At 43.2% G+C, this 18,876-nt stretch overlaps 1 protein-coding gene across 10 annotated transcripts; it reads right to left on the bottom strand.

The window, feature by feature from the left end:
- Positions 1–45: 45 nt before the first annotated feature.
- On the bottom strand, positions 46–18,055 carry lrrfip2 (leucine rich repeat (in FLII) interacting protein 2). 10 transcript variants are annotated; one of them, XM_070840565.1, is made up of 27 exons: positions 17,878–18,055; positions 16,458–16,588; positions 11,438–11,524; positions 10,967–11,026; positions 10,288–10,347; positions 10,106–10,144; positions 9,815–9,886; positions 9,352–9,399; positions 9,187–9,255; positions 8,822–8,923; positions 8,252–8,308; positions 7,816–7,869; positions 7,634–7,690; positions 7,041–7,112; positions 6,658–6,771; positions 6,212–6,253; positions 5,549–5,680; positions 5,025–5,096; positions 4,015–4,185; positions 3,830–3,922; positions 3,335–3,427; positions 2,581–2,682; positions 1,643–1,775; positions 1,358–1,528; positions 1,175–1,254; positions 939–1,043; positions 46–858 (listed from the first exon to the last, which is right to left on the bottom strand). In XM_070840565.1, exons 2-27 carry the CDS (start codon positions 16,545–16,547, stop codon positions 748–750), a joined length of 2,286 nt encoding a protein of 761 aa, XP_070696666.1. In that variant the 5' UTR covers positions 16,548–16,588; positions 17,878–18,055; the 3' UTR covers positions 46–747. The 10 variants fall into 10 exon arrangements, with proteins under 10 accessions (XP_070696666.1, XP_070696667.1, XP_070696669.1 ...); XM_070840566.1 differs by having other exon boundaries at positions 8,834–8,923; XM_070840568.1 differs by lacking the exon at positions 5,025–5,096.
- Positions 18,056–18,876: the final 821 nt, after the last annotated feature.

Genomic DNA, 18,876 nt, shown 5'->3' with positions numbered 1-18,876 from the left:
ATAAAGAACTTAGAAAGAATAAAGAAATTATATACACGCTTCTGTAAATTACACATTTATTTTCAAGAAATCTTTTAAATATTTGAAAAATTTCAATGAAACCGCAGCAGACACAGTTGGTTCTACATATTTTCAAATGAACGACTGCACCTTTTTAAATACGTCATTCTGTACCTGTTAAAAACCATTAACTGTTTCATCGCGCGGTGTGGACCCCCAGTCTCCTAGTGTGAAAAGGCACTTCACTGCGGGAGGGGAAGCTGGGGAGGTGCGGAGCCGGAGCAGCCGTGAGGGTTGAATAGTTTTAAAGCAACATTATACTCATTCATGCAACTTATCAAAACAAAACAAAAACAAAAAAAACAGCCAAGCACCCAGTCAGAGAAATAAAATCTCATGGATAAACATGATGTAGTACGAAGCTCTGAAACATTAAGTAGTGATTAGAGAAATTTCCTCAGATACATCTCCCAGCAACTTTATAGTTTTATTAGTTAAGTTTCTGAGTCATTCCTCCAAAAACACTGGCGGCCTGCCAGACAGAACCTTATGGTTAAAAAAAAGAAAAAAAAAAAAAGACACAGTTCAGCCTTTTTCCTGTGCTACGAGTTTTTTTTTAAAGTGTTTTTGGTTAGCTACAAATGTTGAAGTGTTACAGCTAAAAATGGAAATGTGCTCCAGACGCAGTATGGCAGTCAGAGGTCTGAGGTGCGAGTTTAAGGGCTTCTGTGGTGACGCTGCCGTGCTTCACTGCTGTGACAGAAGGGCGTTCCTGTTGGCCTTCATCTTCTCGAGGCGCTTTACTAGGTGGTTGTTGGTCATCTCCATCTCCTCTGTCTTATCTAGAGCGGTGCGCAGCTGTGGGGGGGGACACGGGGGGAGAGTTACCTTCAGCCTGTTCATGTTTCAGATTATAAAGTGAGCGTCTGTGTCTTTACCTCTCTTTGAAGTTTCCGTTTTTCTGCTTTAAGTTCGTCTTCTACTTTCTCTGCATTGTCTGCTGACGCCTTGTACCTGGACACTTGCCCTTCAAGTCTGTTAATCTGGGAAACAGACAAGAGAGTAATAATTTGACTATGGCAGCCTTAAAACGTACAACTTTTTCATATCTGTGTGTGCTTCTATTAGTTAATGTGAACTTTACTTAGTTTGACAAGAAGTCTTTTTAACTTACGTTTTGTTCCATTGTACCCATTTCCTGTTCTGCCTTAGAAAGCTTGAATTTGTATTCACTAATCTGTCTGTTGGCATCTCCTACAGAGAAGAAAAAACAGATTGGTGAGTTTAAAAATTGAAACAAAATGTTCAAAAGATCATTTGAGGTGTGTACCGAAGCATAATTATAAGGTCCACTTACTCTGCATCTCAATTAAGTGTAGGTCTGTGCCGTTCTCCATCCTCTCCCCGTCTGTGTACGAGCTGTCCACCTTCGAGTGTTTCTGTCTCTCCTCCTCCAGCTGATTCTTCAGCTTCCTGATCTGAGCCAACAGTTCATCTTTCTCCTCTGCCAACTTCCGTAGCCTAACATCTACGAACCAGAAAGAAAATACATTAAACAGATGCAATATACTGCAACAGCAGCAGAAGAACTGTGCGTTACAAGTGCAGTTCTCTCTGGAAAGATATAATATCCCTGGCTCACCCAGTGGGCCCTCTCCTGCAGACTCCAGCACCTGGGCGGCCTCCTGGGAGACCACAGTGATCCCCGAGGACTGGGGCTCATGGTTGACATCTCCGTTAGGTGTGCCGTCCGGGATGATGACCAGCCCGTGTTTCTGTGGTGAGAGAGCACACGTTACTCTCTGTGGGGAAAAGCTTCACAGTACAGACGGTATACACTGATATATGAGACCGCCCGTCATTCAGTGACCAAACTAGCCAACAGCTGGCTGCTATGAATGAATGAATATGAATGATTAGATATATTTTCTATACCACTTTTTGTTTTTTAAAATATTAACGTTTCTGGTTATTGTATCAGATTCGGCCACAACAAACATGGAATTTCAGGGCCGAACACACCTAATTATCTATTGATCCATCTCTATTAAAATGTAGCCAAAAATGAAGACCCTGACGTGTGTGCATACTGTATGTAGTATATAGCTTAACTCTGGGAGCCTAACGTATAAATCAAAGATGGACGACACAAACTACAGATGCCCTGTCCTGTTCTAAAGCAGGATGTGTCAGGATTGACTGACCAAAATAACAAGAACTTAGAAAATACTTTCATTATATTACAAGTCTGATTTTCAGATGACCACGCCAATAACATTTTATGTGTTTTTGCCATGTGAATGAAGCTGTCGTGGTGACATTACGTGCACACCGTCTATAAACAACAAATCCACCAGTAATTTGATATAGTACACTGTACAGTTGCCATGGTGCACCAGCCAGTAGTTAAAAGTTGACAGTAAAACAAAGAGGCGGAGATAAAAACACAGTAGCAGGCTTGGTAGCATTAGCTGGCTTTGTTTCAACTGAAAGGGAAAGTATAAAAATGCAGTTTTGGGTCAGCAACTCATTTCTGTAATCTAGTTTTCTTTGTTCTTCTGGGACTTTGGGAAGACCTACCTCTCCTGCTTTGGCCTTCCCCTTGATGTCAGCAAGCTCATCTCTGAGCTCATCTCTCTCATTCCTAATGCAATCAAAGTACTCTTTCTGCCTCTCTAGGGCCTGGCCACGCAGACGACAAAAGACAAGAGAGGGGAGAAGAGGCAGAGGAAAAGTTGGAGAGACTCTGGACAGACATGCAACACCACATGCAGCTTCAGCAAGAGATCTTCCACACACTGACATGCACGTCAAGCCAACAAAGAGAACATACACAGAAAACAATACACACAGATGAGGACAAGGCTACATGCTCATAGGGGACGTTAATGGGAAAGTTAAGAGGTGTGGTAGAGCACAGGGACTGATGGCAGAGTCTGTAAGGAGGTGGATCTTTTTCACTTTGCGACAACTACATCTGACTGCATAGCCTAACAGACTGACTGATCCACAGGTGGAACCATGCATGTCATGCTTGTATATATGGATAACACTATACGTGACAATCCTAACAAAAATATTTGGATTTCACAGGCTGTCCACTGCAGGCTTTAACACAGTGCCTGTGCACACATTGTTAGCTGAGGTTACTGATCCAAACTGAAAGCCCAGTTATTTCGACATGCAAAAATCCAAACTGTGAATGGGTTCAGGTGTGTGCTAATGTCTGAGGGTCTCCATCATGCAGAGACAGCATGAGAGGCAAGAGGGAAGGCATGTTAAGCCGGCTACCGCCTCTCATGTTCTGTCAGAGCACCAGTGTGGGACCTCCTACCCCAATCTTTTTGTCCTTCCAGTTTATCGTTTCCTGCAGGTCAAACACCTCTCTGGTGAGGGCATCTAACTTAGTCTGCATTCGCTGGCTCTCCTGGAGCGGCGTAGAGCAGTAACAGGATGACACAGTACAACATAAGACCAGAAATTGAATGGAGCGAAGACAAAAGAGGTGAAAATGCACATAAATATACACAGACACAAAGAAATTACAGAAAAAGGTGAAACGGGGTGAGAAGAGACTAAGTGAGGAGATAATGCAGAGGAAGGTCAGATAGGATAATGAAACAGCTGAGTGTCAGAGGGGACAGAGAAGTAGACTGGGAGAGGAGCTGGAGGCAGGCCAGAGCCAATCAATCCTTATCAGGTTCCTGCAGAGCAGTGCCGCCTGCACACGGGCACTCACACCTTTCATGGTGTTGACAGTAGCGGTCTGATGTGGTCACGCTGGCAGAAACAGTTTGTTTTTCAGTTTATTTTTCTAACGCTGCCTTACCTCTATGAGCTCATCTCTCTGGCGGATTCCCTCTTTGAGTTCTTCTTGTTTATGCTGCAGAACTGTACACGTGTGCTTTTGTCTTTCCAATTCCTGAAACCATCGACAGAACATTTTAGCCACAAGCCTTCAAGTTAGACACCGATTTCTGACAGGGGATTTAATCTGTTATTCCTCTGACTAACCTTTGACTTTTCTTCCAGCTCTCTCTTCATCTCAGACATTTGTTCCTCCATCTCCTCTATGACGTCCTTTAGTGTGTCCACCTGATAGATGAGGTTGGCTTTGTCGTTGTCCAGCTGTGCGTTCGATACCATGGCTTTCTTATACTTCTCCTCCACCTCTACAAGGGACTCCTGATAGAGGGGGAAGCATGTTAATAAACTGATGTAAAGCACAGCTCACCTACATGCACCACGTGGGCTCTCTGGTATGAAAGGTATTTGTTTTTTGGAACACATTCAACAAACATAGTTGTTTCTAAATGTAATATTAAGTAAAAGGCCTAGGGTCTTTTTCCATTTAAATGGGTCATTTGGGACCAAAATGTAATATACAAGTGGTGACATTGATGACACAATAATTAGAGTGCACTGAATCACTTTCAGGAGTGAAACAGGGCAATGGTGTGAAAGGGGGATCTGAAAGAGAGAACTACAAGTGAACAAGGAAACGAGATGATGAAAAGTAATCTAGCCAAAGTGCATCAGCTGTGCCAGACTCTACCAAGAACAAGTCAGGCGTCAGGTTTGTTAGTAAACTACTAAACTACTAAATAAATCCCTCCATAGAGGTTGCTGGAGATGGCAGCAGTGAGCCAGAGGGCCATCCAAAACTTTGGCGATAAAAGCCTGGGTGGAAGAGGAGCCTCAAAATCGAAAGCACAACAGTTATCTGTCAGCAGGTGGAGCATTTTAACTCTTCTTCTTACATCTTTGAACCCAGCTGAATTGTGGGAGTGTCTTCATTTCAGGCCACGGCCAGTAAATTGGATCAAAATAGGAAGTGAGGAAAGATCATGCGTAAGAGAGATCATTACTCAATTCAGACTGGGAGCACGCAAAGACAGGGCTGTGGTGTTAGCAACTACAGGACGGGGTGCAGAGGGGTATGAGTGGGGAGGCAGGGAGGTTAGTGACGCCATGCTGCTCCCAGAGAACAAGAGAAGGCATGCAGTGAGCTCAAGCCCCTCTACCTTCAGCTCTTTAAGCCCTTGCATGTACCGCCCTTCTACATCCTGAATCTGGTCCTTTAGTTCATAGATATCCTGTAAAGCAGACGGAAGGAATGGTTGGGGTGAACTGGGGCATCAGAGAGGGAGGGGGGTATCAAGGAGAGATAACAAAGCACCCGCGCTGCCATCTCAAAGACAGTCCAGCTGGCAGACACGTGACCAGCGCACCCAGATATAAGGAACAGCTTCACAGGACGCATGTCACATCCAGTCCTCCCGTGCATACATCAAGAAAAATGGTTAGAGCAGACACTTAGAACAGAGGGCAGGGTACAACAGAGGAAATGCTGTAGGAGGTTCATATGCAGAAGGAACTGATGTACATGTAAATGTCTCAGACACATGTGGATTAGCATTTATAATAATGTGATGATGCACATCTGGAGCTAAAACAAGTACAATTTAATTCACATAATAGCATTTTTTCATCCTTTTATTCAGTCACACACATAGAAGGGTGACACAGTGTGTATTGTACACCTTACCCTAAGTTCACTCAGACTGGTGTCGGGGTCGTAGATGCTCCCCGTGTCTGCGCTGCCCCGTCGTGACGAGGTGCCACCCAGCGACGCCAGCGTGGCTGCTGAGAGGCCCGGGGTGGCACAGCGGGAAGATGGCTGCGAACGCAAAGTGCCACAGAACTCCAGTCAGAAAGGACCCAAATGACACACAACTCCGACTTGTTATTCAACACCATCATGTGATACCGCAGGGCTCTTAACTGATCCTTCCCAATTCAAATCCTACTGAGGGAGGAACTATCACAAGTGTATTTTCTACACCTGGCAAACTCATAATAATTCTTCTTTGCTGATGTGCAGTGGTTACATAGTGGCTGCCTTATATAACATAAAAATAATCTGAATTAATCACACTTACATTTTATTATTGGGAATGTGATAGAGAGCAAAAGCTACAGTGAACAGATGGTTTGCATAAGAAATAGCTTTGCCAGACCACAAAATACAAATTGCCTAAATAGCCCTACTGTGGTCTCAACATAACCCTGGTGTGTAGTTACATTCTTGAGGAAATCTGCTTCAGTGGTCCCTACATGTCGCTGCTGAGTTTTTAAGTGAAAGGCATTGCAACTCTTTGATGAAAACCTATTTGATGCTTGGAGAAGATTTCAAAATAAGTGCACTCACCCGACTATAATCTGAATACTGCTTGTCACATTTTTCATCCAGCTGAAAGAAAGAAGAAATATTATAAAATGAGACAGAGACTCTTGAGAGCACGTGTCCCGTGCGGTCATGCTTGGAGCCGTTTGCTCGTCTGAAAATCAGGGAGTTAGTCCTCAAGTTAATATGAGTCTGACAAGTGCTGCATGTTCACAGACCATAAAGAGTTGACACCCAAACAAGCAAATGAAACACTGAGTGAATCACATCATTCCATCAATGAAGATACCTCCTCTAAGTCCATGCTGCTGCACACATCCACCTAACCGTGTACCACTCAGACTGTGGGGTGAGTTTTGATAAAGCTGATGTTATTTCTAACCATGCAAGACTTGTAAAATAATTCATCCATCACTGGTGTTGCACTGCACTTCCAAGCCTACTGACGTGAACTTAGCGTAGGCACTTACAGCGTCCAGATCTGGAATGCTCAAATCATCGAGGTCAGACACAATGCTGCCTCTTCGGTTGGAGCGGCTGAAATAATCAGCAGCCGACTCGCTAATGTCCGAGAAGTCAGACGACTGCTTACAACACACACAGGATGAAGAGGGGAGAGATAGAGGCAGAGGGATAAAGAATAACAGAGAGCCAAAGAGTAAAAGATCGGAGTGGAACAGGACAGGAGGAAAACCATGACATACACAGCCAGAGATCACTCTTCAACGTCAAGACATTTAAAAGTCATGATAGAAATTCAGCTGATGCTTTTACACAGTACAGTACAGTAAAAATAAACAGCAACAGTGTCTGTGTGTGTGTGATTTTGTACAGCCCAGTCCCTACAGCTCACCACACTGTCCCTGCGGCCTCTGCCGGCGCGTTCCTGGGACACACTGCTGACAGTGTCATCATCTGAGGAAGACTGAGAGGAATACGCACACGTATAAACACACACACGCACATGTGATGAGGAGATGAAAGTAATGTAGGATGGCTGCATGCCCAAGGCTTTCACTGACACACACACACTCTTCTTGTTCATCCAGCAATCTGTAAACCTCCAGTAGCAGTCTGTATTAAACAGATTATTGGATTACTTCAAAGACTTTAACCCCATAAGTAATGCCAATTCACTTCATTCAGTTCTTTCATGCAATTAGGATAAATGCACCAACTGGAGCCAAGTCAGATAAGACAACCTTGCAACAACAACATCTTAACCTGCACAGCACTGCAGAAGAAATTCTTAATTCACACACTTTAATGTCAATCAATGAGGCTGTTTCCTAAAGCAAGCTGTAGCCGGCTTGGCCAACTCTGTCCCTAGGAGGAGGGAGGCCCGGTGCTGAGAGGGGGGCCGAGGGGAACCTTGTTAGCAGTGGGCATCTTTAGTGTGGTGTTAGCTGACATCATGCATGGTGGTGGTGGTTTTAAGGTGCTCACCGCAGGGCTGCTGCGGGTGGAGCTGGCTCCAGAGGAGTACCAGCTGTATTCAGAAGGCTGCGGATGGGGGGGAGGGGGACAGGAGAAACATGACGAGAGACGTCAGGCCACAGCCACAACAGTGAGCTGCTGTGGTGGTGACACTGCTGAAATGCTGTTTGACAAATATTCAGAGGACTTACAGCTCTTGAACTGTACCCCGAGCCGCAAAGACCAGTGTCATCGTAAATAGAGGCCTGAGGGCACATGTGGGAGACAATGCAGGACTCAGCAAAACACAAGAGGAAGCATAAATCTTTGACGCAATAAGTAGGCAGAGTATAACGACTTTCTCAGGGGCATGCAATAAACAGACACACTGTATTTCAAACATTCAGTGGGCCATTTCTTTCAGTGTGCTATGGCTTCACACAAAGTCCTGCCTTATCTCACTGAATTACAAATCTGTGGCCGCTGCCAAGTTCTCAGAGTGTCAAGGAGCTAAATATAAGCGTCCCAGACACCCTGGGCATCCCTATCAGATGTATGTGACCACAAGAGAGGGGGGGGGGGGTCTACCTCTGAAGGTAACTAGAGGCATGCAGAGAGATGCTGGCCACCCAGCGGACAGAGACTGACCGTGCTGTAGCTGCGAGTCAGCCCCGTACCAGTGGTGGAGGACGAGGAAGTGGAGGCCTGACAAAGAGGAGGGGAGCAGGGAAGTGTGAGTTCAGACGACAGAGGAAAGTTGTAGCAGGAATGTGAGGTGGAGAGTTTTAAGGGCTGCAACAAGTGGAGACAGGACGAACGTTCTGCTGACCGACTCGAGGTCAGATGTTTTTAGAGGACAAGTGAGGTCAGGTGACACTGTCCCTGTCGACTGTTTTAATACTGGGGAGGCCTCACCTTGGTAGTAATTTGCATCAATGTAAATGATCACAAGAACTGTTCTACAGTGGAGAGAGACCTCAATCTGAATGTCAAGCTTGTATTACAATGACATACTAGAGATCAGCTACACTAGCTACAAAACCATGATTCTCTTTTTGCTTTAACGATCCTACGACATAGACAATATACTCTTTATTGCAGTTCTATAACAAATATGTCAGGTATATAAATGTCAAATAGGGATTAAGTGTTTCAGCTGGCTCTGGTTTGACCACGTCAGCCCGTGTATAAAAGGGTTAAAAGTTGGGCAGCACTGACAGGAGGACCGACCCGAGGCTGATAGGTGGAAGTGGAGGGAGGAGGCACAGGTTTGGTCTTCATTAGGCTGGTGTAGTTCCTTTGATCATGGTACAGTCCAGTCTGGAAGGGTAGTAACATAATATGACCTCAAACAAACACCAACATAACAAACTTCATCCGCAAGTGTCACACTGATGTATTTCAGACACATTCAACACGGCCTGGTCAACAATGTGACACTTCACAGGACAATGAATAGTAATCTTATCAGGGGTAAAAGGAGATCAACAGTAAATCATCACCGCAAGCTGCTAATATTAGTCTGCTCTGCCTCCATGCTTGAGACAGCAGTAGAGACACGAACACTACAGGAGTACACTGACCAGCAGGTCCTTCCTCGAGGAACTGGATGAAGGCTTTTTATGGCCATGCAGGTCATTGTACACAGAACTCTGTTCAGCCCAGGAAAAAAAAAATGCTAAAATGAGACAAAAGGCGAAAAGCGTAGAAGCAGTGATAAAACAGACGATCATCGCGTAGGTACGTACAGTGGAGCGGGAACTCCTGAGGGTGGAGCTAGTGGAGAGGCCATCAGACTGAAGAGAGAGCAGGAGTCACGAGAATTATGATCAGAAGGAAATCAATTATCTGAGAAGTGGCTACGTCTGCTCTGGCAGCACAATTCCTGTCTCACACACTAGAGCTTAGTTGTTCAACAGGTTAAGTAATGCTAGTAAACAGAGCAACTCATCAAGCAAACCACTCCTTTTTCAACACCTTGCCAAGGCCACAGTAAGGAGCAAAGACATGAGTCAGTGGCACTCTGGCTGTTATGATGGCTGTGTGATGTTATGAAGTAGTAAAAAATATATGTTGAAAGCACAGTCTAAAGTTAAACTTGAACTAACAAAGTTATCCTGAACTGGTTACATGCTGATAATTGAATCAGTTGCCAAACTCCACACAAATATATATAACTCAAGCTCTCACACACATGCACACGCAACGCACCACGGCATCTTTTCTACGGGAACTGGACCGACTCTTGCTAGACCCCAAGTCACGTATAGCTGATGAAGTTGACTTCAAATACAAAACAGACAAAAGCAAACATCATGGGGAATCTTGTGTTAGACATCTATTTTATGCTACGACCCAAATGAACACTACCAAATAAAAGTATTTTACCCAAATGTATTACTTCAACAAGTTTCCTGACAAGAACAATGGCCTTCACACATCAGTGTGCCCCTATGAGAGCGCAGTCTTAATGAAACTGGCAGAGATGTAATATGTACGCACCCTGTAGCTGCGGACTGACATGACATCATCGTCCAGCCCCTGTTGATGTGGAAACATGGAGTCACAGCAGAAAGGCAGACAGAAAGGAACATGGGTGATGAGAGATTAACTACAGGATGAAAGGGGAAAGAGGAAAGGAAGGACAGGCAGACAAAGAGGAAGTGTGTGAGGGAGATACAGACCCGGCGCTGACGGCTGCTGGATCTACTACTACTAGAGGATCGGGCTTTTTCTGTGTCAGCCTGGAGTAAGGAGGGAAAGTTGGTAAAGATTATAGAGTGAAAGTCGGGAGGCTCAATCACAGGAGTGAGCAAGGTCACTACAATACGCAACAGTTGCTATGCAAAGCCCAAACCATGCAAAACAACTTCTGTCATCATGTTTATAACCAAATAGAGGTCATAAACATTCACAAAATGTTATCCTCGAAGCACTGCAGCAGGATTAATGATATACAAGAACAGCTAATATACTGCACATTTTTGTCTCATCTGTTCTTTTAAAAAAGCAACACACAGATTAAATTCATGCAAACATTATTTGTCATCACTCAGAAGCATCCATCATTTCTGATGTAGCTGGAGACTGGAGGAGTAGAGCTAAACGTCCAAACCACCTTCCTGCACGCAGACTCACCCACCCTAAATAAAGTCAAAGGCCAGTGCTTGCTCTACAAATACACACAGTCACAGATTACGGTGTCTCCAAAGCAAATACTCTGAGGCATATTTCCACAGTGAGGTATAGTGTAGCCTGCGAGTCAAGTGCAGCTCAATGGTCAGGCATGGCTGGAGCTCAATCCGACACAACAGGCTGTGTTAGTGAAGTGAGAGGCTGCTGCACTCTTTCGTGCTCGCCTACCATCCACTGGTGGATCTGACCCCATTTTCTGTTGCTACTGCTGGATGAGTGGTAAGAAAGCTGGAGGAGGAAGTGCCAGGAAAAACATACAATCATACTCGAGAAAAAAAACTGCTGAAATGTAAAAACTGGGTGACATTTAATTCAGGAATAGAACTTTGGTTTCATCTGTGGACATGCAGCACTTTCATTTTTCTCTCTTTGGGTATATTCTTGCGTATGAACTGTCAGATTAATCTTTCAAGACATAAAGCCAGTGCCTCTGCACCACTGAGCAGCTCACAAACACTGAGTCAGTTGCTGTGGTAACAACAAATAAAAAGAATAAATAAAAGGAGAATATATATATATATATATATATATTCAATCTACAGTTGATCCTTGTTGAGAACCACAGTTATGGAGCATTACATAAGCTCGCTCGATTGGTTGAATACAATTTGCCAGTCAGATCCACTTTGCGTCGTATACCTCTTTCTGCTGCCGTTCAAGCTCCCTCATTCGAATATCCCTGGCCTCCGCCCGAGCCGCCCTCTTCGCTGCAAGCCTTGCCTCCGCCTGTGAGACACAACATGAACACACTTGTTAGCCATGAATGGATACACGTAAAAGGTGCCTTTCTCCAAAGACACACCCAACGAGTGCAAGGAGTAAATACAAGGAAGGTGTTGGCCACAATCACAGTAGAATTTACATGAGTGTATTTGGATACTCAAGCCCTTTGTTTCCTGTAAGAGAAAAGAGAACACGCACACAAGGGTTTCAAGGCTTAAGTGAGGCTGTCGAGGACTATGAGAGGAAAACACATGGAACCTAATTAACCACCCTTTTGATGATGAGGGTGATTTTGTGGTACTGCAAACAATTAAAACACAGTAGTTCCTTAGACAGAATAAATAAAAATGTAAAAAGTATCACTGTATTTCTCTGCCATTAAGTAACATGTAACTACAGAGCAGAAATGCCAAAGAAGAGGTCATTTAAAAACAGTGACCAGGTCACATCATATGGACTCTGTGCTACATTAATTCTTGGCAGTCCATCCGTATGTTGTGCCCGACTTGACCAGTTTCGTCCATGAGTCACAGCTCTGTAGTCGTGTCCAGAGCTGCTTGGGATGCCTCATCACCAACAACATGTGCTAACCATCGGCTCCAGGAGGACTGATTTAAAGACCTCATGTGGGACATGCCAATAGTGCACAAACAAACTGACAGAGAAGTACAGTATCAGCAGAGAGCAAAGTGAGTCACACAATAGTGTGGTTCTGCTCAGTCTGTAAACATGGAGGTGATTTCACAATGTCTAACTAGCTGAACCTTATGAAGGACAAACAAATTGAAGTCAAAGCCAACTGAGCCCAATAAGCTCTCCTCTGGGGGAAAAGTGAGGAGTCATCACACAATTTCCCCCCAACTGAGTCAGAAGATGAACAGGAGCTAATTTTACAGAGTACTTCAGCAGAAGGAGCTAATTTAGGCGAGCCCGTACACAACCCTGAGGAGTCACACAGGTGACCATGTACTATGCAGACTATCCTTCCATTACGTCTATAATACAAATTACATGCTGTACGTGCTCTGAAACAGAACATCCCACCACCAAAGAATTGCACACTTGCTCATGGAGCCTAGCCCTTTATCTCCAAATAAAAGACAGTCCATAAATACAGTGGTGTGTGGTGTGTGGTGTGTGTGTGTGCAGTATCTCAATGCAGACAAACACTGTCAGCATTCCAGCAATTTCTTATCTGCATTACCAGAATAGTGGGCTCATGGGTAAAGCCTATTCCTGTTTCAATAACAGCCTGGAGTGGACAAATGGCGTTTTATACTAATACAGAACAGCCATCCAAATTTAAATTTGTACGTCTAATGTTGTGTAAAAGGAAACTGTTACACCTAATTATTGCTAAACTTGTTTTAAAAACAGAAAATGGTACTTAGGTAGGTTCAATAGTAGGAGGAAGTGATCATTTATATCCAGTTGGAAAGGCAATAGTTTAAGTTAATACAAGTATAGTTGTTTTGCAGTAATAAGATACCTTAACTTCCCAAGAGAGACAACGAGTGAAAACCATCACCCTAAAACACAGCCTGAGCAAAGTTAGGGTGATGAGTGAGATGATGAAAATGACATAACCTTCATAATCACTGATAAATGTGAACAAGTGCTTGCATCAAATGATTTGTGATTATTTTTGTGTGTGAATAACTTCACTATGCAGGATTTGTCTTCCATAACTGCATGAAAAAAACCAAACAGTTACGCCATGTGGGACTTGTGTGTAATAATTTCCTAATGCTGCACTGAGTGATTTTTGGAGTCTAACTGACTTCACACAATGAAGCATGCTTTGTACAAGGTGGAAAAGGAAGTAAAGTTGCGAGTGTGTGAGGAGAGAGAGCCAATGAGAAGGCCGGAGAGACGGCTGGCCCTGTGCTCTGCACCTGTTGAGCTGTCTGACAGTATGACCTGCTCTGCACAGCAGCACAGCTGAGCTCTCTGTCTCTGTCCTATCTATAGCCTGGCCCATCCGGCCCCAGCTCTCTGACAGCCATATCATGGGGCTGAGGGGGGGCCGGGTGGGTAACCTGAGCAGAAGTTCACCATCAAACACACCTCCAGTACTCTGGGCGATAAGAGTCCAGCAATCTACCATGAGATCACCTGGAGAACTCCTACAGTGAACTGTGGACACACAGAGTATGATCAATACCAGCTGATTTCCCAGTTATGGTCGTTCCAATGAAATTCATCAGATATTTCTCATTCTATATCACTGTAACTGAGGACAACATTTCTAATATGGGTTTTGGACTATTTGTAAGAGGAAAAATGCAACTTGAAGACATCTAGGCTGTGAGAAAATCTGTACAATCAATTAAAATACAACGGTAGATTAATCAATAATGAAATTCAGAATATAGTGTCCCAACAAACAATGAAATAGAACAATAACTAGTAAACTGAGTAAGGGATCACCAGTGTCATCACTTTTCTGTGGTTAAGATTGTTGCGTGTATGAAATCAATACTCTGCAAATGAAAAAAGACATCTAGCATACAATGGGTATATTAAACCCACAGTAAGATGTAAATTGAATACTTTATCATCCTCAATAATAAATAAATGTGTAAATGCAGAATTTATTTAGTAATGGCAGTTTAAACAACAAATAATCAGCTTACTGCCGAGCCAACTAAATAATTCATGATAATTTCACCATCAAAAAGCCAAAAACTAAGCTAAGAAAGCTTTAAATAGGCCTCTAGAGTCAATCTGGCACTTCAGGTGACTTTAACTGGCTCATGACAAGTCCTTGTCCATCAGCTGTTGACAGACACTCTAATATGTGCTAACTGAATACGGAAAAGAAAGTGTGACACTTTCCTTTGCAATGACTTGGTGATATCACAAATGAAATCATACGGACTATGAACTAAAGCTTCCACACAAAACATACACACCCTCTGTATACTGAGGAAAGTCAATGATTGCCTTGTTCAAGCGCCATTACCTCCCTTAGATCCTAATCTGAGGCACAACGGGTATGAGATGATCATCTAATTCTAACACTTGGCCACTGTCAGATTTGTAAGCAAGCCGCTGGTATTCAAAAGGACTGACTGCCCAGTAATGCAAGAGGCCTCAGAACTGGGCTGGTGACGGTGCAGGCTCAAATTCACAGTCATTCTCTGCAGTGATCCGTGCCAAGCGCAGGCAGGCAGGCTGGCAGGCAGGCTGTAACTTTTCTTAACCAAGCACAGACAACATGAGCAGAAGCTTCAGTGTTTTCAGGGTTTGTTTGGGAGGGCGGTGATGTGCAACAAGTTAGACACTGACCCCTTGACCTCCCTGCACACTGGATCTAATCTCTGCTTTGCTCCACAAAGAGATTCAGATTTAGGACCTGACTGGGAGGGTCAGATGACTCATGTTTCTATGATCGGCCTGCATGACTATAAAGAGTGCAAATGGAGCCTTGTGCTTAGTGCCCAAGAATGAGGCACTGCACAGCTTTCAAAAAGCACAGATGAAGCACTCTTAAAATGGGCCAAGTCAAATGTTTATGAAAAGCCGGTTTATCCAGTGGAAATTTCAATCATTTGACTTCATCATAAGTCTTAACAGACAATGTGACTACTTTACTTATGCCTCCCAACCATAAAACACCTTTAAACCCTGACAAATAATCATGTTGTTAGCCACTCCATTCTGAAAAAATGCAAAGGAATGGCAGCCCTGCAGTGGAACAAAATGGAATAATCCCAGGGCATGTCGTTACAAGCTAGGCTGCCTCTCTCCTCTGCCCGTGTTTTTCCCCCCCAAATGAAAACACTACAAGCCAAGTCAATCTTTCTGTGGTCAAAACCAGCTGTCTCCACTCTCTGGGGCTGAAACACAAATTAACCAGTAGAACCTGAATATCCACATATAAGTTTATACTTCAGTGGCCCATTTGCTGACACATGTTTGACCACAACATTTTAAATCAACATAATTTATAGTCTAACAAATACACATTTCTGTCCCAAGTTGACTAAACACACGTGTTCAACAGAGAACTTTGTAAGCAAGCCGTAAATTTGACACATTATCTGCCAGGTTGCATTCTGCATCGTGATCTAAATCTGCTCCCAATATTCAAAATCTCTTTTCATCTGCAGCTGTTGTCAAATCAACAATTCCTTAAACCAAAACCTACTGAACTGCAAAATAATCCAAAGTTAACTTGATTATCATCAGAACTGCTTATGTTGACTCCATCTGTAAATATCATCAAGATATACTGGTGTTTCCAGTATACTTGAATAATTTCCACAACATTTAAAGAAAAAAAACGGTGCAACTGTGTCTGGCATAAATTCATAAATCTAAATTGAATACATTTTGATTTTTGTCAGTCTATTAATTGTAAAATGAATAAAACTTGAAACATCCCAGTTCGTTTATGTTAATCAAAATGCTTCAGTTATCTAGAAATGTATCACAGCTGAAAAGCATGACACTAAAAACATGATCAAATCATTTTCTTTAGGTCCGGTAATGATAATGACACAGCATGGACTATGGATGCAACTGAAAATAGCCAACACAGACATTAATGTTCTCAGGCTTTGGCAATATAATATCTCATGCACATTTTAGTTTAAAAGGCTTCTCTTTCAGCCAAAGTGCAGTGTCAGCCAATCACATGAGTGCTGATAATGGCCTCAACTGTCTACTCATGCAACTTAATATTTCAAAATGTAATGGTAATACTGCCCAAATTAACAACATCCCAGATTGACAAATGAACCTTCTCCCTATAGTTGAAGAACCTATTACCTGGATAAGTATAAACAAGAAAATTTGAGCTGGACAAAATCATATTAGCATTGATTAAGCAATGTATGAATGGAGCAACATAGGGAGAGTTAAGCCCACATCCATCCCAGTTTGCTCTGAAATGGAAAGACAGGGTGTATGTGATGGAGTATAAACTTACCTCCCGGGCAATGCTACTCAAAGCCTCATCCTCTGCTGAGAACCGATCTTTCAGAGGGGCACGCTTTCTTCCAGAGCCTTGTGTCCCCATGTTGCCACTGCAGCTATACCTCCGCCAATGATGAATAAAGCCTGAAAACACACAGAGCTGTATGTAAACACCTATCATAAAAAAAAGCAGAGACAAAGGAAACTTTTTTCAACAGGTCTGTAAACAAAGCCATGTGTTAGATTAATCTTGCATGTGTGTCAGGGCTGTCTCTCGTTTTAACTTCATTTCACTGTGTAAGGTTTTATGTACTCAGACCTCACTTACAGCCCATATACCCTATCTCTCACTTCCACTGCTGCAAGAACAGACAGCCACTCTTGTATGGCAGCTACAACAGCTTTGGATAAACAGTTGTGGCTGACATGAACCAGCTTTAATGTGACGGGCAGGATCCACGGCGGTGGACAGCATTTGAACCTAACATTCCTATAAACAAGTCTACAGAGGGAGTGATAATATTAAGTTATATATACAAACTGATAATCGACCCATGATTGTTCATTGATAAGGCTTAACAGCTAGTAACTATGTTTATATTTCTCATCGTTAACATGATGCCATGTGTTCGGTGGACGTCCAGACGATATCAAAGTTAACAGATCACTCAGACAAAAGAGCACAGCAGCAGGCTGGTGAGGACGGGGGGGAAAACGCCTAGTTTAGGACCCAGCTGAGTCAGAGGACCCAAGCGAGGCATGAGCTCTCATTGAAGACGTTTGCTGATATAAACCCCGAGGACCCGAAATTCAAAATGACCTATTTGATCATCTCACAAACGCTGGCTAACAATTCGGATAAAGCTTGAGAGGCGAGCTCAAGTAATAAAGTATGGGTGTATACATCAGCTAAGTTACTGAAACATTAAGGTTCACTCAGACTATTTTCCACTCACTACAAAGAAAACACTGTCCTTAAACCACGTCCATTAGGGAAGCTGGATACTAACTACCTAAGCTAGGTTAAAGCTAAAGTTACTATGTGTTGCTGTTGGCGTCAGTTAGCTGATTATACTGACGTTAACGTTGACTAGTGTTAGCCAGTTCATTAGTAACATTAAGCTAACTAGGAGTGCTAACTAGCATTTCGTCCTCCCGACACTCTCATTAAAAAGTTACCCTTTAGCCTCTCACTCGGTGTCCGCTAATGCTAGCGCTTTGCTAAAACCAGAACTATCCAGACTTGTCCTTTCCACAGCAGTGACCCCCAGCGCCGACGAAAACCTCTGGGAGAGCGAAGCTAGCTGAGCAGTTTAGCTGGGTAGTTAGCCTGGATAGCCAGTGGGGCTAACCTCGACTCTCCTGAGAGGCAGACAGGGCAAACTGGCACTGATCCTCTCCTCAGATTCCCCAGCCCAAAAACACTACGTTACCTTCGCGACACCTTTAAAAAAAAAACTCGCGATAGCGCCAAGGTGATGTCCCTTTTCTCCAGCAGGTTTAGGGGAGAGCCATTCGGGGTCTCTTCACAGATTGGTGCTGTTTTTGTCCACAATGACAGCTGTCATCAGTCCGCCTTTCCACCGCTCCCCGCTGTCCTCCTCACACACTTTCCACACACACTGCTTAGCTGCAAAGGTCCCGGATGTTGGGAAAAATTAGGGCGTGATGCTGCCTTCAGGGACCGTCAGACACATCACAATCTTAACTGTTATGGGAGAGAGTTTTCCACTGAGTGATACCCAATAGTTTTTGTATAGACACTGAAGAAGTGACTTACCAATTTTCGTTTTTTAGGGGCTGACTGTTTAAATATGAAATGACGCAAACTATTATTGTTAATTTCTAAATAGTTTGCTGTGATTGATAATTTCTTGTTACTGTTCCCATCTGACCCCATCTGACCCCTATTCATGCCATAGATGATTGACTTTGCTGAAATTGGCCATACAACTATGTTCAAGCGGGAAATATAGATTCTACTTAAATGGTTTTGAGCATTGAATACTTGAAAATAAAATCTATAACACTAAACAAATTGGTTTCAAAAAGTTGAAAGGTTTTTTCCTTTTTAGAGCAAATTAGGCCAAATTTTTTTTTAGGATATTTTGGTCCTTTTCCCGTCACACAGAGCTCATATCAATTTTGCAAAAATGTTTAATTGAATGCAACTATATAGTACAGCACCACATGCTATTACAGATTGCAAAATAGGTCCACTTAATATAATATTTTATCACCTACAATATTACACAAAGCTAAAATCTTCTATGCACAAACACATACAGGCAATAAATAAAAAAGAACAGACCCCTATTCTTTAGACACCAGTTCACCAGTGGAGGGCGTCAGCCACTGTAGTCGACAATGTCAGCTGCACACGTTTAGTCCACAAGAGGGTAGTAGCAGATAATACTTTCTTCCTCTGTGCT

This window comes from Pempheris klunzingeri, chromosome 12 (assembly GCF_042242105.1).
Source record: "Pempheris klunzingeri isolate RE-2024b chromosome 12, fPemKlu1.hap1, whole genome shotgun sequence".
NCBI classification, from domain to species: domain Eukaryota; kingdom Metazoa; phylum Chordata; class Actinopteri; order Acropomatiformes; family Pempheridae; genus Pempheris; species Pempheris klunzingeri.
The sequence above is the reverse complement of the archived record's forward strand: the minus strand, read 5'-3'. Positions and strand labels throughout refer to the sequence as shown.